Here is a 24289-nt window from a genome sequence, read left to right as displayed (position 1 = left end):
AAATGATAATTACAATAATAGTGATCAGTAACATCGGGCAGGTTTGGAATTTTGAATTACAGAGTATAATGCAGGAGCTATGTAAATATTTTTACTGACTAAAGCTTCGTTAGCTATAATGCTGATATGTTTTATATTTTGAACTGCTAAGACAACCACACAAACCGTGGTGCGATATGTGTTCTCAGGCCCGTGTGTGCGGTTCATTTATATGTTTTCATCCGTTGCTTTGGATTTATAGAGGTCAAAGGTTGTATATTTTAAGCTCCGTTATTAATTACGGTGAGCTTTGTCGAATTAACGTTGCAAGTATTGATAATAATATAAGGTGTGTGTAACCTGACTCCTCATCGATGAGGGTGATATATAAGAATAGGGCGAGGTAAGGGTATATAAAGTTGTTATATGAGGTTTGCGTTGTCATCACGTTAACTAGCTTACGTAATTACATAATTACATAATGGATGAGGGCGATATATAAGGACAGGGCGAGGTAAGGGTATATAAGGTTGTTGTATGAGGTTTATGTTGTCGTCACGCTAACTAGCTTACATAATCGGCTAAATCATTAGATGATCGTGTTTTAGATACATGCTTCTATATTTTATTATTATGCAATTAAAATTTCTTATTTACATTATATACATTATTCTCACTAAATATGATATAGGAAAATCTAAAAGTGAATTGTCGCTGTTAACGCAACACTTTAATTAAAGTAAACATTAGAATAGTTAAAAAAATAATAAAGTGCTATATGCTATTATAATATATTATATACTTTTAATTCTTTTTGTTGTTGATAATTTCAGAAGAAATCAAAATAAGTATTTATAGACTATTTATTTACATTATTTAACAATATTAAACTAACAATAGTTGTTATTGAATTACAGTACCCACACGATGAAGAAAATTTTATACGTGTGCGGGAAATTCAGGCAACGGAAAATCTAGATTTTATAATAGCACTGCAGAAGTGCAACTCCATTCAACGTTGTGGAGTTTCTGGAGTTTACAAAATTGCTTGTTCTGTTGATGCAGTAGATTATTTAGATTTTTACTAGAATATTTACTAGATTTATATTTGAATTGATCTGAGTTCTCTGTAATATGTTTAGTTTTAAGTTTTAGTGAAAAGCTTTTCGGTAACACATACATATAATCCGTAATTTCTACAAAAGTTAATCCGTGAGACAAAAAAAATAATTATATCCAAGAAAGTAATCTTAGGCCGCTAGATGGCAGGATTGTTTGTGTAAAAAACCTAAAATTCTTTACACGTGTATTTTTTTTTTCTTTGTCAAAACACAGTTTTCTTATCTTAGGGCTTGTAAGGCTGCAACAATGTTGATGTTTAAGTGTAGTATTAATTAGTGATGTGAAATATCGAGAAATAATGTTAAATAAAGTATTTAGTCTATGGCCGTAGTTTTAGTACGCATGCGTGGCTAGCGCAGTGCCGTCCAAGTGAGTTGGGACGCGACTGAGGGCGGACACGCTTGCCTCCACTTCAATTGATTCCCGACATAGCTCACGAGACTCGTATACACGCGACCTAAGCGGCGAAGAACTCGCCATGCAGCCGCCTCCTAGGAAGGTAAGTCCATTTTAATTTACCACTTAAAAATAAAATATAAATTCTATTAAACTTTAAAAAAAACTAAACACCAACAATGCGTGTGTCAACTACTGAAAGAATTTCACTTTTGTTTCGTGCGTGCCGCTAACAATATTATATAATAGAAGGCATGCCTGTGTATGTTTGTTGTGAACGGTTCCGAGCGTTAAATGTGGGGTGATTTTTTTTAGTTAACAAATATCCGTGTACTTTTAGTTGGCACATTTTCAAAATACCATTAAGACGATACAATATATTTTATTGTGTATTTGTATTTTTGTATTATAATTGTTTATTCCGATTTTCTTATTCGTTTACTATTGAAAGAAATAGGGCTGTATTATAAAAGCCTTGACATAAACGACGTGTGATTCTCATCCGACAATGCAGACACCGAAGCGACAGAATTTATCAGAGCTCGTAGGCTCACCGCTACCGTAGTCACTCTACATATTGGCAGCCAAGTTTTATACACAACATATAATTAGTTGAGTAATATGTAGTAGAGCAAATAATAAATTAGAAAGATTGCGCTTCGTACTAAAAACATTTAATGTTCAGGTAGAAGAAAAACATTTAGTAATCGGGAAATACGGGATAGAGCTTTTTTTTTAATTGTAAATAACTATTCATAACGATAAAGACGTCAAGAAAAAGATCGCATGGGAAACAACTCATATTTGTAATGAAATTGTGCAAGGTAAGTAAATGATTTGAAAAAAATAGTGTCATCGCTTTTTGGTATAACGACGGGTTTAATATTTTTGGTATCTCTCCGTGTCACAAGGAATATGATATCGGAGCAACAGAATAGCGTGTATTTTTTGTAAATTACTTTTATTTGTAGCATTAAGTGAGTTATCCTAAAATATAAAGAACTGGATGTAAAAAAATCGATAAAAAATTTGGACATATTGCGGAACTCAATCCATAACTTGCAGGAAAATATGAAGCGACATGTCAAAAATAAGTAGGTATGTCAAATTTATCTTTTTATATTGCTCCAGGTCCAGGTATAGTCTCATGATTCATCTGATGTAAAGCGCAATTAAAACTAATTTGACAGCTTAATCAAGCGCGAGCTTAGGCTGTAAAAGTAGTTTTGATTATGTCTTCTTCTTCTTCTATTTTGTCGTTTCCTCATTACTGAGGGTCGTGACCACCTTGGTCCAGTTTTTGCACCAGCTTCCTCCAATGTTGCCTGCATTCGGCCTGCTTAATGGCGCCCGGGACGCTGGTGTTTGTGGCCTCCTTGATAATGTCCGTCCACCGGGTTGGCAATCTTCCTCGACTTCTCTTTCCTTCCACGTGACCTACAACTATTAATTTTTCCAAGTTCTCAGGATTTTGTCGGGCCACGTGTCCGAAGTACTTAAGGAGACGCTGCGTACAGATTGTAGATAGACGGGTCTTGACGCTTACTCCTCGAGAATTGACACATTTGTTCTGCGCTCCGTCCATGATACGCCCAACATTTTGCGCCAACACCACGTTTCAAATGCGTCAATTCTCGATCGGGTACGGGTCTTGAGGGTTCACGTCTCAGAAGCGTACAAGAATATGGAGAAGATAAGGGTTCTCATGAGCTTTATCTTAGTTTGATTATGTCTACTATTAGCAAAAATCTAGTAAAATCATATTAAGTGGCTACCGAATGCCAATAGACAACTTCATCCACCGATAAAAAATTTAATACGTTTTACCTGGTGATAGCACCTCTTGTGAGTCCGCGCGGGTGGGTACCACCGCCCTGTCTATTTTCTGCCGTGAAGCAGTAATGCGTTTCGGTTTGAAGGGTGGGACAGCCGTTGAAACTATACTGAGACCTTAGAACTTATTTCTCAAGGTGGGTGGCGCATTTACGTTGTGGATGTCTATGGGCTCCAGTAACCACTTAACACCAGGTGGGTTGTGAGCTCGTCCACCCAACTAAGCAATAAAAAAAAATTAGGAAAATATAGTTTCGCCTACATTAACTGTGATTTAAAAAATGGCGAGTAAGCAAGATATGTAATTTTATACATGTCTGGCTACTCGAATCCCATTCTACAACTAATTGTCTAGGAAAAACTATACTGCGAGGGATTGATAACATTCGAAACGGACTATAAATATGATGTTTCCTCTTCATTGGCAGTCAGCAACATCAATAACTGTACTTAATTTATATGAATATGAAGCATATTGTATCGGTTATTCTATAGCATGTAATATTTATATATAATAATATATCTACAAGCTTGCTTCCAGAGAAGTCAAAATCGGCGAGTCCTGTGATTATCTATCGGCTTCTACAATCAATCTACTGAACATACAAAAATAATTTATAAAATTTTGTAGTGGGGTAAAGTTTAATAAATTACGACTGCTTTTTACTTTTGTTATTTATTGATGTTAGATTCATTTAATTTCGTAAAAATTGAATAAAGAATTACAAATTTATTACCCGATATCTTATTTATAAAGCGGCTTACAGAAATTAATGTAAATATCTAAGCAACGAATAATTAATGTGGTCTCTCGAAACGATTTGGTCGGTTCTTAGTATTTTTCCAAAGAGAGTATTGGGATCACTTTTAATATAAATAATCTATAAAGACGATCTCAATAGAAAATATACAGATATTAGAAATGTAGGTAGTCTAAACGATTCACGAGAAGGAATTACCTAAATTATAATTTTCACGGGTTTTGATTTTTACAACACGTTAATAATACATAGTAGGAGCCTTCGTGAGATTGTGTTTAGTGGGTATTACATAAGAAAAATCTGGCTGCGCAATTTTAATCGTACGTCTTCTTTAGGCTGCGACGACTTCGTAGTGAAACTGGGTGATGTCAATGTTGGATTGACTATTACATATTGTAAACTAATAGTATATGATGGTTTAAAAGATAATTCGACGCTTGAAAGGCAAACGTGACTAAGCGACAATAACTGCTTTGTACATAAATGATAGGCAATAACGATATTCGATGCGCAAAAAAAAAATATTTCTAGGTCTATTAAAATCATTTCAATCCTACAGCTAGATTCGTTAAAATATAAATTTTTTCAGGTATTTCAACTTTCAATTAGTCTACTGTAAAGTTCACGCATTGTCGCTTAGTCACGTTTGCCTTTTAAGCGTCGATATTAAAAATAAAGCATAGTAAGCTGAAACTGAAATACGCTTAATAAAACAACTATTCAAAAAGTTGATTTAGAATTCGATTAGTATCGATTCCGGTGGATACCTTCAATACTCTGATAAAAATAACATGATACTTTCGCTAATTTTGATTCCAACGAGATTCCAACTTTCTGGGCAGTTTTAATCAGTGTTCAGTGCAATAGTGATGTGTGGCAAAAAAAAAACGTTCTCTTACAACATAAAAACGGAAAGGCAATATTACGCGGAATATTGTTTTTTTTGTTTTTTTTTATTGACCGTGTAGACAGACGAACACACGGCCCACCTGATGGTGAGTGGTTACTGTCGCCCATGGACTTCAGCAATGCCAGGGGCAGAGCCAAACCGCTGCCTACCGTACATTGGTTTATTATCCATGTACTTTGTTAAAAGTACTAAAAAGATTGTTTCAATTTATTTTTGCAACATATCTAGAATTAAAACAAAAAGTTCCACGTTACCGATCGATTTTTAACGATACGTTATTCATCTATTTACTCGGAAAACAGAGTGATACATGGACACAGGAAAATCGGCCTTTCGCTAGAGATAAGCCTAAGCGATATTTTGTGTTCGAGTCGGAACACTAATCACTAAAACTCGAAATTTGTTATCGTTTCAATTCGGTCAGCTTACTGCTGATGTTTTCACTAATTAGAATACTAAACTATTTACGATATAAACTTATTTCACTGATCACTAAAACTCGAAACTTTTTATCGTTTCAATTCGGTCAGCTTACTGTTGATGTTTTCACTAATTAGAATACTAAACTATTTACGATATAAACTTATTTCACTAATCACTAAAACTCGAAACTTTTTATCGTTCCAATTCGGTCAGCTTACTGTTGATGTTTTCACTAATTAGAATACTAAACTATTTACGATATAAACTTATTTCACTGATCACTAAAACTCGAAACTTTTTATCGTTCCAATTTGGTCAGCTTATTGTTGATGTTTTCACTAATTAGAATACTAAACTATTTACGATATAAACTTATTTCACTGATCACTAAAACTCGAAACTTTTTATCGTTCCAATTTGGTCAGCTTACTGTTGATGTTTTCACTAATTAGAATACTAAACTATTTACGATATAAACTTATTTCACTGATCACTAAAACTCGAAATTTTTTATCGTTCCAATTCGGTCAGCTTACTGTTGATGTTTTCACTAATTAGAATACTAAACTATTTACGATATAAACTTATTTTACTAATCACTAAAACTCGAAACTTTTTATCGTTTCAATTCGATCAGCTTACTGTTGATGTTTTCACTAATTAGAATACTAAACTCTTTACATACATCATCGTTTAAGCAATTGGATTCCTTTTTAAGAGTTTTTTATTAGAAGTTTTATTAAAACGAATAAGCCTTAAAGTTTATAAAATGGTTCTGTAATTATATTATATTACATTTAAATGTATTATATTCCGTGACCCAAAGGTGATAGTGCTCTAGAGAATTATGTTTTTTTTTATTTCACACACCAAATTTACTAATGTAACTAATGCGATTCAACTGAACAATTTTGAAAAGGTACATAACTTAATAATGACTACACATTAATTGAAATACAAAAACTACATGTGGCTAAAAATTTTTTAAATCGATTTCAATTTGAAAAAACGTGAATTAAACAATAAGACCTTTAAAACAAAACTACTGATAAATCGGTAAACGAACACAAAATACAGTCAAATATGCTTTTGAGTGGATAACGCGAATTGACAAACGTAGTACAGTGTGCTTAGTGCGAGCTTTTTAACGTGCTCGATCGCGAAAAAGTTTGAGTTAACTTGTATGCAGATAGAACAGCGCCCCTAGCGGCAAGCGTAGGCAAACGTTCCAACTCTATACAAATTTAAGTTAGCTTTTACGCGATCGAGAACGTTAAAAAACTCGGACTAAGCATACCGGAGGCTTTCAAGCTCGATGGAGTAACGATATCTGCAGGGTGGCTGGCCAGTGCTGGGTGAGACAAACCAAGGATATCAGTGATGAGATCTCAGTGAAGAGAGACTCAGTGATGTGCAATTAGAGAATCTTATGTCCAGCTATGGACTGCTACAGGCTGATGAAGATAATAAAAAATAGTCGTTTTGAAGTCGATAAAATCAATTAAAAATGTAAACTTTATACAGAACCAAAACACTTAAAACGGATCTATTGGTTTCCGCGATTTATTCCCATTAGAGACTTTGCTGAATGATGCCGAAAATTTACCGAGAAATTTCTTCATTTTGATTTTATATTAATAAATTACAAATTTTATTCAAATAACTGAAAAGGAAAGTAAACGTTGATCACAAGCACGACCGGAGTGATTTGTAATTTTAATCTCCTGTACAAGATAACATTACGCGAATCTGGTTTTGGTTTGATAAATATTTGATTCAATTTCTGTGAACGGCTTCAATATTTTCTTTTAGTAAAGTATTAAGATTGCTCTGATTAATGGGTTTAATCATAATCGTGCGTGTCACAAGTAATACAGCTCTGAACAAAGACCTCCCCCATATTATTTATTATACATATTATATTATTATAGTGACTTTGGACGATGCGGCCGGGATTTTTTCGATTCCTGCGATCTGTCAAGTCATCTGTATTTAAACGTCTTTATAATGATTTCTCATGATTTAATCACACGTTTGTTATTTACATTATAATACTATTTCTGATTTTTTTAAATTTATTTAGTAGGTATATTTTTATGCCCGTGACTCGAAAGTCGATGAAAATATTTTTTTTTGGCGTGAATTTGTTGTGGAGCTCATAATAGATATAACGTAAATGCCGCTTGATACGTGAGGTAGAATTATTGAGTATTAGGGTCAATTATATGATTGCAAAATGATTTAGTGCAATCTTATTGGTTAATAATTTTCCGTTTCTCCGCTCCACTGCCTCGCTCCACTCCGGTGGAAAGGTACCCTTACGGCTGTCTAACCATTCAAAACGGAATGCCTGTTGCGGAGGAAAAGACGCTTTATAAAGCCGTTTTCTTTTTCTGTCGACAATCTAAATATACAAGTCGTTATGAACATTTGACAAGCCTTCTCGATTGGTTTCTGAGAACGTCGCGACGGCGTCGACGTCGGCATACCCGTCTCCTGTCTGACCTTGTTCTGGTCTCCTACATTCGTTTTATTACGTACCAACCGACCTTCCTGATCATTTCCATGTTATTTACATTACACTAAAGCGCTCTGTTTTACGTGTAAGTCATAAGTTTTAATAGTTGGTTTAATAAGCAAGTTAGTTATTTAAAGACTTCTTAGTCAGCATTAGTAATTGTGAAGTATGTAAATAATTTAAAATGTAAATTTTTTCTTTATTTTGCGTAGTCGGGGCATTAATAATTATGAAGTATCTAAATAATTGAAAAAGTTACGATACTTTTCTTTATTTTTTGCGTTCATTTTTACGTGGAAACGTAGCGAGCAATTTGATTATACCATTCTCGTACGTAACTTTTTGTAATTCATAAACGTAATAAATAACATTCAGCTGTAAACGAGAAATTCACAATACGTATCTGTGTAGTTAACTATGCACGGACTAGCTTTGCTTTAACCAAAAGGTTTCTCATTGGAGAGTTGACGTTTGGTCACTTGTCACACGCAGTCGCATCAGTACGAAAAATCAATGGCTTTGAGCTCCCTCTGTTACTGAATACTTCCAAATACCGGACCTTTAAAAAAAGTACTTTTGCTCGTTTTTTGTTACTTTATTCCATTCTGAAAGAGTTTTTCGATTATGAGTCTTATCTTAAGTACCGAGTGGTTAATCTAGTAAAAATTGATATGTTTTAGGACTACGAGAACAAAAATAAAATTTACACAATGTTTTTTAACAACCTAATAATGTAATAATCGCTTTAGTTTATTGTCGAAGCGTGAATGTCAGATTGCAGAACCAGCTCAATACAATGCGTCGCCATAACGTAACTCGGCAACTACTCAATAATTTCCAATTTGATCTCAATGAGTCTCCCAGTGCTGTTCCCCTTTTGATCGATTTTAAGCTGAACTTAAATAGCCGCGTGCCGTTGGATAACGTTTTTTGTTGCTAGACGTATTCTCTATTATTTTATCATTAAGATAATATGGATTAAGAATTATAATTATATTGAAAGTTTTTGTTAATGGAGTACTCGACACTGTTACATCAAAGCATTCGTTTTTTTTTTGTGATTTTTGAACAATGTTGACATCTATTATAGACTAGTAACTTAAATATGAAACGATATTTAAGTCTAAATGAACCAAACACTAGCTGGTCACTAGATATCTATTAAAGGTTACACGTACTAGCCTTTTAAGCATCACGTTTTAGGATTGTAATTTATTGTCACACGCACATATTACGCAATTTTTGTTTTAAAATAATTTGGAATTTTACTGGTGGTAGGACCTCTTGTGAGTCCGCGCGGGTGGGTACCACCACCCTGCCTATTTCTGCCGTGAAGCAGTAATGCGTTTCGGTTTGAAGGGTGGGGCAGCCGTTGTAACTATACTTGAGACCTTAGAACTTATATCTCAAGGTGGGTGGCGCATTTACGTTGTAGATGTCTATGGGCTCCCGTAACCACTTAACATCAGGTGGGCTGTGAGATCGTCCACCCATATAAGCAATAAAAAAAAAAAAGAATTTCTTATACTCGTACAATGATAATCTCGCAACTCGAAAAAAATAATTATTTGATTTATCTTGGACACGTCTCGAGATGATTTTAACACCATTGAAACCTATACTTTGGCTGCTGCTAGCATTAGAACTAGTAATATCGAACAGCTTCGTCAAGACGTGACCAGGTTGACGAAGGTGGAGTTGGTAAAGCACAGTCGTACTCTTCGTTGAGCTAATTTCCATGCGCGGCATGCGGAGCCACTAAGCTAACACTGCATGCGCTTTTAATGTGAGTGTCATGACATACATATTCAATTGCATTAGTGTCCTACCCTTCAAACTGAAATTGTTTATGGCAGATATAGGTAAAAATTTAAACTAGATTGATGAAATACTCAATTTATTTTATCTATATAGGTATTATCTACTTGGATTGTTTTTATGGACACGTTTGGATCGATCCATCCAAAGCTGTTACAGGAGTAAGTGTTTTGTGAATTGAAATAAAAAATAGTATTGATAATTTTACACATAAAAAAAGCAGATTTTATAAAGAAGCAAAATTCTATAAAGTGACAAACAAACCACGACCTAGTTACTTCACTTAAGCATCGCATAATTAGGCTAAAATCTTACGATATTATTAATTAGTAATTTGTAGCAATGTTCAATCGAGATGATGGTATAATAGCCCATTCACACGATACGCGGCCTTATTTCTGGTAAATACAGAACATAGATCACATATTATCTATAATTAGTTGGTAAGTTATTAATTGATTGATACATGTAGGTAATTATCAAATTAAGTTGCAAATGTATTTTATTTTATTCTGATTGTGTTAGGTAATTACTCGTAGAAACTACCGAAATTATTCTGTGAAATGCCTTTTTCTTCACTATCGTGGGAAGGTACCGACCTTGGTGGCAAACTAGAGTTCTTAGAGACATCACAAAGTGACTGTGTTTCCTACTCTTGGCAGGAACGATGGTGGCCATCGCCACTCACATGAACCAACATTATGTCGTATCACAACTAAAAAGGATATGAAAAAGTTTGGGAAGGAGAAAAGAATAGAACATTTTTAACCGTAGAAAGATTGATGACTCTCTCTTTTTCTACCTAGCTATTCATACCTCGTGGTGGTGGGGTGAGCTATCTCTATTTTTCTTTTCCATTTCGCTCTGTCTTCGAAGTTATCGTCAGTAACATTGAATTCCCCCTTGTTCTTCAGCACTAAATCTTTCTATCTTGTCTTGAGTCTGCCTTTGGTTGTCCGACCAGATTCTACGGCTATATATACTTATTTACTAGATATCCTTGGATATGTTTCTGAAAAATAACTCAAACTAATTTTAAAGTATAAGAAACGACTGCATAGGTTTTGAATGCAGCAGTTCAGTTAAAATCAATTTATTTAATAATCTGGATTAGTGTTTTTTTGTTTATTAATGCTTAATAAACATTTTTTTTCTTGTAATTACAAGTAGGAAACGCTATCAGAACACACTGTGACTATCATTTAATCTTTTAAATGTGTCTATTTGTCGATTCGAACGCCATAAGTCTGCCGGTTAAACTTTGGTTTTGCTGTTTGGAATTTTAAGATAAACCATTATCAGTTCAACGCCATTAATTATAATATGAAAAAAAACATAAAAAAAACTTAGAGACAATGTCCGTTTCAAATCGTAACATAGGACAATAAAATGGATTTAAGTGTTTGCAGAAATTGCGCAATTTATTGCAAGAGCAATAATTTCCTAATTAAATTCTTGTTGTTCAGTATAAAGGAACGATTTATTCTGTAAATAATAAAAGATCTAATGATGGATAAATTACGAACGTAATCTTTAAACTGAGTCATTTAACTAATCACGTGCAAATCGATACGAAATTGCTTTGTTAAGCGTTTCTTCGCGTTACGCCTCATTTCGCACATTTATTTTTCTGATACGTTTGTAATCGTGTGCTAAATTTAAGAAAAGTTTGATATTCCAGTTAATAGGAATAAGTACCTGTATTAATGGAAGTAGATCACAATAAAGAAAAACCATTGGTCTATAGCTTTTTTATTAAATACATTTTGTTAAGAGAGTGTTAACTATGAATGTGGAAGGATTTAGAGGAAGAGGTAGACCTAAGAAGAGATGGATGGATTGTGTGAAAGACGATATGGGTAGGAGGGGAGTGAGCGAAGAAATGGTATATGATAGAAGAGTATGGAAGGAGCAAACATGTTGCGCCGACCCCAGGTGACTGGGAGAAGGGCAGGATAATGATGATGATGATGCGTTCTGCCCTTACGCGTGACAACGACAACATGAGTGCGATCGAAATCAAAGTCACAGATTAATTGAACGTCTACAGCAGAGTCAGAATTTATAAATTCAATCTTCAATATTAGAAAGAGGGACGATAAAAGAATTAAAAAAAAAAATTTAAAATTCCAAGACGGCTGCGACAAATGCAATTTTCAGACTCAACTATCAGCAAAGTGGCACAATTACGCTCCATTAGGAATTCCTATTTCCTTTCGTGAAGTCATAATCTCATCTCCCGAGGTGCCCAATGGGAGCAGCGGTGCTGCATCTCGTTTCATTCATTTTATCACCGCTAAGAAACGATAGCTAGTTTGGTTTACTACTTTGAAATTCTTCACTCGGCCAATTCTATCTCGGCCAAACTTTCGCTTCATAGTTTAATATTAAAGTTTAGTACGTTTTATAGTCTAAATATATTAATAAAGTTCATAAATAAAGTACTTTATTTTTTGTTAAATGATGCGTTGTTGTCAAATTGTTCAACTTATTTCGAAGCGAATTTAAAGATATAATAATATAGTTTCGTTGAAAAGCGTTTGTTTAAATGCGTCTTTTTGTTGAGTAAAATTAACAAATTTCAGATTTTTTGTTTAGTACTTCTTGAGATAGTAGTTGTTTTTTTACTTTATTCTTCTTTAATATGTTTTATTATTCTTTGCTATGTTTATGTTAACAGTTATTTAATTGCTTCAGGGTAAAATCACGCGAAAATTTTTAGAGATTGACATTTAGGATTTATATTGTCGATACGTTTCTTCTTTCTCCATATTTCCGATTGATATTGATTATTTTTTCTAATGACAACTAATATTCGAAACCTGAAATTTTAAATAAATTCAACAGTATATTTGTTTAAATTTTATAGAATATACAGGAAAAATCCTTGGACTGACAATTAAAAACAAAAAAGAGTAGGCCATCTTAATGTTGAAATTTATTTTATATTTGTTTATAATAATATGTCTATATACATATCGACGGGTGAAAGGCTATTTAGTTTAAGCGACTTTTTTGCAACTTCAGAGGAGAGTCATTTAAAGTTTAAAATTTGGAAAACAATATCATGACAACAAAACTTCTTCAGATATTCGACAGGAGTAAACTTAGTTGGAGCTCAATTAAAAAACTCGAATTTTTAATGTTAATATCAAATAAAACGCAAATTTTAATTACAAAGTTAAATGTAGCGTATTAACCAAAATGTCACCATTCGATATGTATAAATACATACACGAACCTCAGACGTCCGTGACTATAAAAACTGTAAAGTATTGGGGAAACGTCCGAAATAACAGGGTAACAATAAAGGCGATGAGACGAGATCAAAACGTAAAAGTAATTCTAACCGTGCTAATTAAATAATAATTTAACGTAATAATAATTTAACTCGCAAAAACCGAAGATAAATACTGAATATAGTTTTTTCATGCGATCAAAGAGAAGGTTAGACACATTATTATTTTGGTACTCATAAAATAAAAATGACTTTAATTAATCACCGCATTATTTTAAATCAAATATAGATTTGTTTAGTTGTAAAGTGAAATATGTTTCTTCTTCTTTTTCTCTAGCTAATTTTTCTCATCTATTCTCTTCTATAAGCCGTCATCTCAACACTTACTCCTCTCTCTCTCTCTCTCTCATATCATCATTCACCCCATCCATGTCTTCTTCGTTCGACCTCTTCCCCCTCTACCTTACAGTACCATTTCCATACATCTCCTATTTACATGCTCTTCTCTCTGCCCATCACATATCCATACCACGCTAACCGTCCACTCACATGTAAAGTGAAATATATAAATAATCAATTTATTAGATTAAAAAAAGTATTATCCTTATTTCTAGCACTGCTTATTTTTAATACATATTTTTATTTATTTCTCTTTCAATAAATAATCCTCAAAACATTACCGTTAACGTCAAGAGAACGATCTAAATTGGGGTCGTATGTTTTGTTACTATGAAAATCGTAATATTTGGAGATAACATTTAAAGGCCAGAGTTCAAGACCATTATTGTTCTCGTTTTCGTCACATCGTGTCAGTTGCGTCCGTTTCCGTTGATATTTCTTTTATTTTTCTTATTTGTTTGACTAAATAAAAAACAAGAAACTCCATTAACTATACTTATTACTGTCGTGTTCCATTTTCGATAAAAGTACGGTGTGAAATATTGTGAGGACATTTATAGTAGTAAAAACCATGTCGTATAGAGTACAAATGAAAATATGTGCATGTGCAAAAGTACATTCATTGTATTTTGGTAGGGTTTCACGGAGATTTCTTAAATTATAGCGAATGGACAGAAGAAACAGTCTTTCAGATATATGTCTAAGCAGACGTGGATATACATAGTCGTAGGTAGTTGAAAGAATGTATTTTTTTTGTCGATTTGGTACTTGAAAGTCTGAGAGGACATGTTGCATCAAACCTGCATAAAATGGGATGAGGCCACAAAGAAGATGAAGCTTCTAGACCCATATTGTGACAACCCCATGTCACTGCTGGCTCCTTTTAAACTGAAAAACATAGTTTGTAGCATCAATCCATAAACAATCAGTAATAACTAATAAATTGTTACATTAATTTATTTCTCGATCGAGGAAGTCGTTCGTAACCACGTGTTTTATATACACCAGATTGAATACATAAAACTTACAAAATTTTCAGGCATATGAGGCTATTACGATTTTTCTCTTCCGGGTTCTGAACAAATTTTAACAATAAACATTAATCAAATATCAATACAGCTAACAAAAGCAAAGTTACATTATTAGTTTTATCTTGAACGTGATTTCATGATTTGAAATCACATATCTATTCGTTCATGTTTATTTTGAATATCATTTGAATATATACTGGTGGTAGGACCTGTTGTGAGTCCGCACGGGTAGGTACCACCGCTCCGCCTATTTCTGCCGTGAAGCAATAATGCGTTTCGGTTTGAAGGGTGAGGCAGCCGTTGTAACTATACTGAGATCTTAGAACTTATATCTCAAGGTGTGTGGCGCATTAACGCTGTAGATGTCTATGGGCTCCAGTAACCACTTAACACCAGGTGGGCTGTGAGCTCGTCCACACACCTAAGCAATAAAAAAAAAAAAAGAACGATAGATATGTTTCACTAAAACATTAATTGCGAGTATCACAAATGTTACCTAGGTATGCTGTAAGCCATTTCAGATTATTCAAAGTACATAGTTTGTGCCAAAATATCATAATATTTTTATAAAGCTTTCAAATAGACATATTTTTTTTATAACCTAGAGATTATCAAGCTTCTCAGGTGCAAGCAATCAGGTGCTTTAGTAAGATTGGTATAATAAAGGTCTTATTCGCAAACGCATGAAAAAGGCCAATTGACTTTATACGAATACTTGAATGATTAATTCAGACAGCCTCAATGTTTATCGACGTGTACTGATTTGAGAGTATGCTAAATATTTAAATCTCACCTACGCCATTATTATGTGTATAGCAATGGCGTAGGTAAGATTTAAAAAGTTGATTAATTCCGTTTCTGTTGTGGCCTGACAATAAGCCGCGCGGATCTGGGAGGGACGCTACGACCGACTGTCGACGATTAGGACCGAATGTCAACGAGCGATAAATTTAGACTTGCCATAAATCGAGCGTCCGTACCAGCTAGTATTGTAAAAATATTATTTTCCAATAAAGTACAATAAATATAATTCAATACAATTGACTACCTATTATTTTATTATTAGATTACTATTTTACTGGTGGTAGGACCTCTTATGAGTCAGCGCGGGTAGGTACCATCACCTGCCTATTTCTGCCGTGAAGCAGTAATCCGTTTCGATTTGAAGGGTGGGGCAGCCGTTGTGACTATACTTGAGACCTTAGAACTTATATCTCAAGGTGGGTGGCGCATTTACAATGTAAATGTCTATGGGCTCCAGTAACCACTTAACACCAGGTGGGCTGTGAGCTCGTCCACCCAACTAAGCAATAAAAAATAAAAAAATCTATAGAAACTAAAAACAGTTTCGTTGGGTTTAATATTGACTAAAAATATGTTTACGTTTTGTTCAAAAATCCGATGTTCGAATAGAAAAATAAATGAAGCGTAATGAAAAGGCTAAATCTAATGACTAAAGAAATGTTGAAGTGGTCAAAGGCGTCATCACAAATCGAATATACTTAAAAGATATCGGAGACCAGGCCGAGAGGACATCGATAAAGTATTACGTGCAGATATACCTACGTATATTTAAAAGGTTTCGACCTGAGACTTAATTCTGTCAAACAGTTGAAAAAAGACATTCTGACAATTCCCATTTCGTCTGGGACATTTTGATCTTCTTTACTTAACGAAGACCAATGTTTTAGTGCGACACATTCATTTTTATTTGAACTATCGCTCAATGATTAAAATTCGATAGCAATGACACGTGAAGATTAAATTTCATTTCATGTATTAATTATTCGTTTTTGTTTTACGGATGCATTTAAAAAAAATAGGGTTGCTGAAAAGAAAGATAAAGCAACTATAGTTGCAGCTACCAAAAAAAATTGTTTACCAAGCCGCGGAAAGAATTGTGTTTCATTTCCATCGTTTTTGTCTATTTATATACAAAAATATTTACATGAGTACAAAGTTCGACGATACTCATTTTATCTATTTAAACAGGTTTCTATTATTGTAAACTAATATAATTTCGAAGAAAAAAATAACTCTGCAGAATTAACAGTGAACTCATTTTGCAATCCGCAAATTTCCCACAACGTGCAGTGACACTAATCCAGTCGTGCATACCATTTCATATCAGTAACTTAGGTAAACCGCAGCTGTGGGGTGAAGGCCAATCAAAGTCACACACAGAGCTAGCCACTCCGCCGTCATTACGCTACCGTACTTCAATCAACGCGCTTTCAGTCACAGCAACTGACAGAGAGATAGGTGCGATGCATCATTGAACGCTCTGCTCCACGTATCGAGTGATGCCATTATAGATGGCAGGCGATGTAGTTCCATCAGATGGGATTAGTCGTTTTGTGCTCTCTCTCGTTGCACTCAACTCGATGGCACACCGATTGCACTAGTAATGGGGTGGAAGTAGTCCGTTATGGACAGGTAACGAGTTATCCGAATAACCTATAATCTCTAGCCCTAGAGCACTGGGTTATGTGCATTTTAGTTCAACGTCGTATTCATATTGCTTTCGTAGCTAGTTCTAATGCACGTTTTAATAATGTATATTTATAATATGTTGAGTTCTGTGGGCTGATAGATAGATGGATAGATAGATAGATAATAGTACTCGTAATTGAATATAGTTAATTTTCTCAAATTAATCAATTAAATATTATACAAAATAAATAAACATAATTAATTTAATCATGTTAAATTTCGGTAGATAAGCATAGTTTTGATTACAATGCCAGCAGAATCAGACACGTGTATTCGAAACGAAAAATCCTAATCAAGTACATTCAGAATTGTCTAACAACTTTATCAATATTAATAATTGCCGGTCTAAAATGGATTTTAAATTAGTTCAGATCGGTATGCGAGGACTTTTTGGCGGGAACGCGAGGAGTGAAGTTGTGTGATTTGTTTTATTTTGTCTATTTAGTGTTTTTTTAGGTTTAAATGTGTAATAACGGTGGCTTATTAACTGTTTAATATCTGTGAAAGTGCACAAATGTGGGAAAATGAAACAAAGCCGCTGGACGTCACTTCTTGGGATCCTCCAAAAAGTCCAATGAAAAAGTCTCAGTAGATGACCACAATTTTACTGAGATTATATTTCATCCCATATGTTCCCATATTTCATCTCATTTCATTTGATTTCATCCCAGTTGATTTATGTCTCAAATTAATCATCTTCATTTCATTTCATCATTTTTCATAAAAATAAGAAAATAAATTAAATTAAGACATGACTTAAAGGTCTTAGTTACCTGGTCCTAAAATCCCTTAAATAAGATCGGTATGTTGTGTCGCTTGTAAATCCATGTCATGTTGTACATTTTAAATTCGTATGTATCGTAAAACGGGTTTTATCGAAAATTTAAAGCACCAAGTAACACGAGTTCAGAACGAAGGTACATATTTACGAGAGCATGGTGTAATTAGATTTCTCAGAAATGTTGTACCTCAAGGGGCCAATTGTACTTTAAATACAAAATGTTTTTCTCGTGCCGCGATACTTTTCCGAGAAATATTTATAAGGTTTGACAGTTTATTTCACAATGTTAAAACAATACATTAAATATTGGGTAACTCTTCTGAGAAATCTTCTCTTTTCCAAAAAAATCATTCAGTATAACTTTTAAAAAATATATATTGAAAATGAAAATTCCTTATCTTAAAAATTAAATCGAAGAAACGTTTGAGGTTTTTACTTGGTTAGCATGTATTTTTTGGGATAATTTCTCAAAAAAAAAAATTTTTTTTTTCGAAGTAAATACTACCTTAAATAATATTTGTCATTATTATTAGTTATTACGTACAACGGCTTAGGCTCTGTAGAGTTCACCGTTAGTATCGAAAACCACCTATTTAAAAAAAACCACGTGTGGCACTCGGGGACTACCGCGTTAAAGCTATTGCATAGCTTTTTTTTATCAACTTATGCAATTATAATTAGACAATAATAATTGAATATTAAAACCATTATAAAATAAGACGACGCTATATTTATAAACATTAACAAAAGCAAAACATTAACTGTCCCCTTCACACTCATAAGCTAGACCGTGCGAGAGAGAGATGGGCAGACTTTTCACGCAAGCAGTGCGACGTCACGCCGCGCGCTTATTCACACACACTGTACAAGCGCAACGTGTGAATGTGTTGAACGCGAGCTACATGGTAGGCGGAGTGGGGGTGTTAGGTTTTATTTTCGTTACGGAATTTCTTGATTCGGTCGCTGCGCTCAAAGCCCCATAAAAGCTATGCAACAGCTTAAAACAAATACCGTTTCAATTAAAAGAATTACCAGCGTATAATTTTTTTACATTCAATGAAATTGAATTGAATGCGGTGCGTTCGGATATCGAAATTAAGCAAAAACATTATAATATGTTGCGACCGGGCCGTAGCAACTGTCTGCTAACAAAAAATAATCGCAATTCATTTCACTTGTAAGTCTTAATGTCAATTTCATTTTGAAGTCATTAGGGTAAATCTAGACTTTATTACTACGGATTACGAAATACACTATATTCATAAAATCCTCTACCCTCTGTTCTATGCCATACTGAATAGGACCGACAAGCCAGACGGGATTTTTTATGTTTGCTTAAAGTACGTTCATGGTAGCATTTAAGCTGAGAATTTGTATCTTTGTTTCAAGACAGAAATTTATTTCAGAAGAATTTAAACCTTACCGTAAATTGTAAATGCATTCATTATATTTATATAGAACGCATTATACATACATACATATTTACAATATTTACAATACATATTTAAGGATGTTTATTTACCCGCAAAATTATAATATCCGTAATTACTGGTGGTAGGACCTCTTGTGAGTCCGCACGGGTAGGTACCACCGCCCCGCCTATTTCTGCCGTGAAGCAGTAATGCGTTTCGGTTTGAAGGGTGGGGCAGTCGTTGTGACTATACTGAGACCTTAGAACTATATCTTAAGATGTGTGGCGCATTTACGTTGTAGATGTCTATGGGCTCCAGTAACCACTTAACACCGGGTGGGCTGTGAGCTCGTCTACACATCTAAGCAATAAAAAAAAAACTTCTATACAAATACCCAAATATTAAGGTACATAATATCACCGTTTTTTTTTACGCTGGGGAATCCATTTACGGATACCCGGTCCGGGGGGTAACGAACCGGGTTATGTCGGACTCCGGCGCCTCCTGAGAGGAAGAGGGGGATGAGGAGGGCCAAGGTCCTCCACCTCCCCGAATTCCTCGCAAGAGACTACGCCTTGAAGAAGGCGCGCGAAGCACTTGCCTCGCAGAACGACTACCGACTAAACCTCATCGAACTCCACCACACCGGCTGCACCAGACCTACGGTACCGCAGTGCGCGCCGAAAGTCCGCCTTCGCCGGTACCCGTCCTGATGATAAGACGGGATTTCATCTCCGGGAAAATCCCGAAGGAAGTCATTTCGGGAGATACACCGTGGGCGGCGCACAGGAGCCACCTTGCACTGCCCCAGCACCGGACCGACAGTAGAGTACCGGGCGCCCCCGCACCCGCCGCCTGATAGTCCCTACGGGGGCTGAGCGGGAGCTTCACGCCCGCGCCGGCCATCCCGCCTTCTGCTCTGAGGTGCTGAAGAGGGATCCCACTCCTTTTCACGCTCCTCAGCCTCACGGGACGCCATTACCAGGTCACAAAATCTGGCCATGGCCTCCCACGAGCCCTGATCCTCTAACATGCGGGCTACGACAGCCCGCAGGGAGAGGTTTCCCCCCAGCACCGCGACGAGATCTCGCCGCGAGTACTCCCAACGCGGGCACGTTTCGAGCGCGTGCTGCGCGTCATCGTCCGGGCGCCCGCACTGGTGGTAGCCCGGATGTGATCATGTAGTTACCTAAAATTTTTAAAGATTATATAAAAATATATAGGCTCCATTACAAAGCAAACTGCCGTAACCAAAGCCAAGACAAAATTTCTTTTAATTTCGTATTTATTATTTATCGTTATTACGATCGCGGACGCATTATTCGTCGACTTTTTTAGTTATTTATTTATTTATTGCCATTGTTATTGCTTTTAACACTGAAAATGCGAAATAAAAATAATAGTAGGCACCAAAATGATATCATAATGGCAGTTTCAATCATCTATTGATTATTCTCAACACAATAAAAAAAAAATCTATGCACAAAAAATAACACAACCGTGATATGGGGAATCTGCTGTCTCCAGGGAACACGTGGGGCAGTTACTACCTACGTTACTCACCTTACTAACTGCCTTAAATTATATACTTATAAAAGTAATAACAATTTTACTTAGTTAAGTAAATAAAAAATTCTATTAATCTAATTTAGGGTTGTGGTTTATTGGCGTTTCGGCATCGGGAAGAGTCTTGTATAACAAACACCCCATATGTATGTACTATGTGTATTCTGTTGCTGAAAATTCTGCTCACTGAATTATATACATATTGAGAACATTCTGCTCACTGAATTATCTTTGTGTGTTTAATACTAAACAGTTTATTCCATTTAGTAGTAACTTGTACTGGTGGTAGGACCTCTTGGGAGTCCGCACGGGTAGGTACCACCACCCCGCCTATTTCCGCCGTGAAGCAGTAATGCGTTTCGGTTCGAAGGGTGGGGTAGCCGTTGTAACTATACTTGAGACCTTAGAACTTATATCTCGAGGTGGGTGGCGCATTTACGCTGTAGATGTCTATGGGCTCCAGTAACCACTTAACACCAGGTGGGCTGTGAACTCGTCCACCCATATAAGCAATAAAAAAAAAACTTGATACTTGTACAATTCTCTTCACACAGATTTCGATTCAAGATTTTTTGTTCGATCACTTTCGATTTCAGTTCGTTGAGAATTAGCTAAAACGAGTCCTTATCTTAAGTAATAAATAACAGAAGTACCTTTTTGAAATTGTCCGTAAGAACGTTCTAATAATTTAGTAAATAAAATCAAATGGTATTAATTAAATATTAACATAAAATAACTATAACGTGTAGATAATAAAGTTAATAGCCATTTTCTTGTCGCTGATCACTCAGCTGATTTTGGTTACAAAATAATTTTCGTCTCGAATTTCTCGAACTTCGAAGAATCTGTATAGAAAAAGAATATGATCTTGATTTAAGGTTTTCAATACAGTAATTTAAATAAACAGATAGTTGTATTTGCAATATATAATTTCCAAATACTAGTTTGTTTATTATTCTTTAGTATTTACCGTTTATCGTATATACCGTAGTATATTTAGTGTATTTACCGTTTTGTTCTAAACTTTTCCACTTTCCATTATCGAATATGTTCCGATTTTGGTTTGCTGGAAATAAACTCATTTCTGGGTTAAGCTCGCTTTGTATACGTACCATTGAATATAACTATACCATTTAATATATAAAATTCGGGAGCATCTTAAGTAATTTGTTATATCTATGAGATATTTTTTCTAAATGAACAGAAGTACATATACTGACGGACGGTTAGCGTGATATGGACATGTGATGCGTAGAGAGAAGACGTAGGTGACTATGAGATGTATGGAAATGGTAGTGGGAGAAGAGGTCGACCGAAGAAGACATGTATGGAGTGTGTGAATGACGATATGAGAGAGAGAGAGAGAGAGAGGAGAGTGAGTGTTGCGATGACGGCTGATAGAAGAGAATAGAAGAGAAAAATTAGCGGTGGCCGACCCCACCTAGTGGGATAAGGTGGAGAAAAAGAAGAGAGGTACATACTGAAAACAAACAGAAGTTGGAAATGACACTCAAATTATTAAGTGATATCTACGAAATTCCTTTAAATGTTCGTGGTTATCTACATCTACTATTGTTCAATGGCTTCCTACCATGATATTCAGATTCCACGAATTTCTGATATTTCGACACTGATGCTGGAGTTGCAAACGTCACGGTATAATAGTGTTGTAATAATAAAAATCAAAGCTTGCAGTTAAGGTTTTTATGTGTTTGTTTTCTATGGACACGCTATTAATCCGATTGAAATGAAATTTGATACAGTTGTTATTGGCACTCTAGAGAATATTTCTATGACATCACTCTTAGCGTACGATAGGTGACGCGCGATTAGTTTCAAGAAATCAATGTGCTTTACACTACATATTAACTATAGACACGGCAGTGCGTGACTCAGCACATTAAATTAACAATTAACCTGAATATACATATACTAAAATTGTGAATGTGAACGTTTTTATGTTTGGACATTTGCTACTCAATCACAAATAAATGGCTCTATGGATTTAAATTAAATTTAACACTGATATAGTTTATAATTTGGGCAGAATAAACACAACACGTTAGATATTTTTTAATACTATAAATGAAATGATCTAATTGACGCTGGGTATATCTGTATAGTGAATACGACTATAAGTTGGTTCGTGATTTTACGTACCAACAGACCTACAAATCTATATATATATAAAAATGAATTGCTGTTCGTTAATCTCGCTAAAACTCGAGAACGGCTGGACCGATTTGGCTAATTTTGGTCTTGAATTATTTGTGGAAGTCCAGAGAAGGTTTAAAAGGTAGATAAATATGAAAATGCTCGAAATTAAATAAAAATGACAATTTTGTTTTTCCTTTGATGTGTCCCCCGTCGGACGGATTCCTTTTGTTTGTTTTAAGTTTATTTTATACAAAAGTTTAGGCCTTTTATTTATCACTTGAGGCACTACGAAGTCTGAAGGGTCAGCTAGTCGATTGATAATTTATGGACTAGAAAGTGACAGGAGCACCTCTCTACTCCGGCAAAATATAACATGTTTCATTTTTTCTGAATTTCAAATATAACGCAAGCCAAACCGCGGAGCGCATCTAGTATTTCATAAAGCGGGGCACATCGTGTCGTCTCACGGGAATGTAATTTAAAACTTAATTATATTTGGATTAAGTTAGATACTTGCAGAGCAGCAATCTCCAGTTTAAGCATATTTCAAGCATTTTGTGGAAAATTTAAATGCAGCTTCACATAATCTGCTTAGCTTTATTGAAGTTGACTTCGCTTTTTAGTACAAAATTGATCTCATTACTTTCTCTCCTCGTTTATCTTACATTTTTAATTATTCTGCAATGTTATAAAATTTATTGTTAGCTTACGATTGTAATTAATTATTACTATTTTAATTACAATAAAACCACTATACAATAACACAAATTGATAAATTTTGCAGGTTTCAATTTTAATCGATATACGATAATAAAAATAATTGCGAAGATCTTTCGTAAATACGTGATAAATATTTGTTAAGATTTTCTAATTATTTGCATTCTAGATTTTTAGCATTAGCACGGTCGCACCGTTTGCAACTTTAATAATGCACTGTTGCCTAACTAATTCTTTAGGGCTGGACGATTTCGAAGTTAATTAGTGTCGAAGTTATTCAATACCCACTCGAGCTGTGTCAATCGAAGCAAAACCGTGTCAAAGTGAATACGATCCGGCAATAAGCACGAACGAGAATGTTTAACTGTTCAGATTTCTTTAACCGCTATCAAAATTTGCGATGAAACGCGACGAAATTAGTATTAGTACTAACCTAACTTAAAGAGAATTCCTTATATACTAATCTAACCAAACAAGTCAATAGGTAAAATGGCGCGGACCGTATTTTACATTGTGTGTGCAATACAAACATTAAAATAACGTGTGCGTTCGGGAGTTCTTATTGTCTACCAAAGAAGCCTCAACATCAAACAGGTTCATGTAATATACGAATAGCATTCGTTTATTAAGATTAAATAGTAATTATTGAATTCTATTATTCTTCTTAGTCGAATACTTCATTGCTGAAGGTCGTGTTCTTGAAAGCCCTTCGTGGCTCTTTGTACCCTCAGCTTC

General features: G+C 34.8%; 1 protein-coding gene across 4 annotated transcripts in view; it reads left to right on the top strand.

Moving 5' to 3' along the window:
- Positions 1-1445: 1445 nt before the first annotated feature.
- The window catches only part of nwk (nervous wreck), a 97775-nt gene continuing 74931 nt past the window's right edge, over positions 1446-24289 (top strand). For 3 of the 4 annotated variants that reach the window (XM_038013187.2, XM_021352271.3, XM_038013163.2), the window contains exon 1: positions 1446-1600. In XM_038013187.2, coding sequence (XP_037869115.2) covers positions 1580-1600 — 21 coding nt within the window. In that variant the 5' untranslated portion in view covers positions 1446-1579. 4 annotated transcript variants of the gene reach the window in all.

This window comes from Bombyx mori, chromosome 1, assembly GCF_030269925.1.
Source record: "Bombyx mori chromosome 1, ASM3026992v2".
NCBI lineage: Eukaryota > Metazoa > Arthropoda > Insecta > Lepidoptera > Bombycidae > Bombyx > Bombyx mori.
This window is presented reverse-complemented; position numbering and strand designations above follow the sequence as displayed.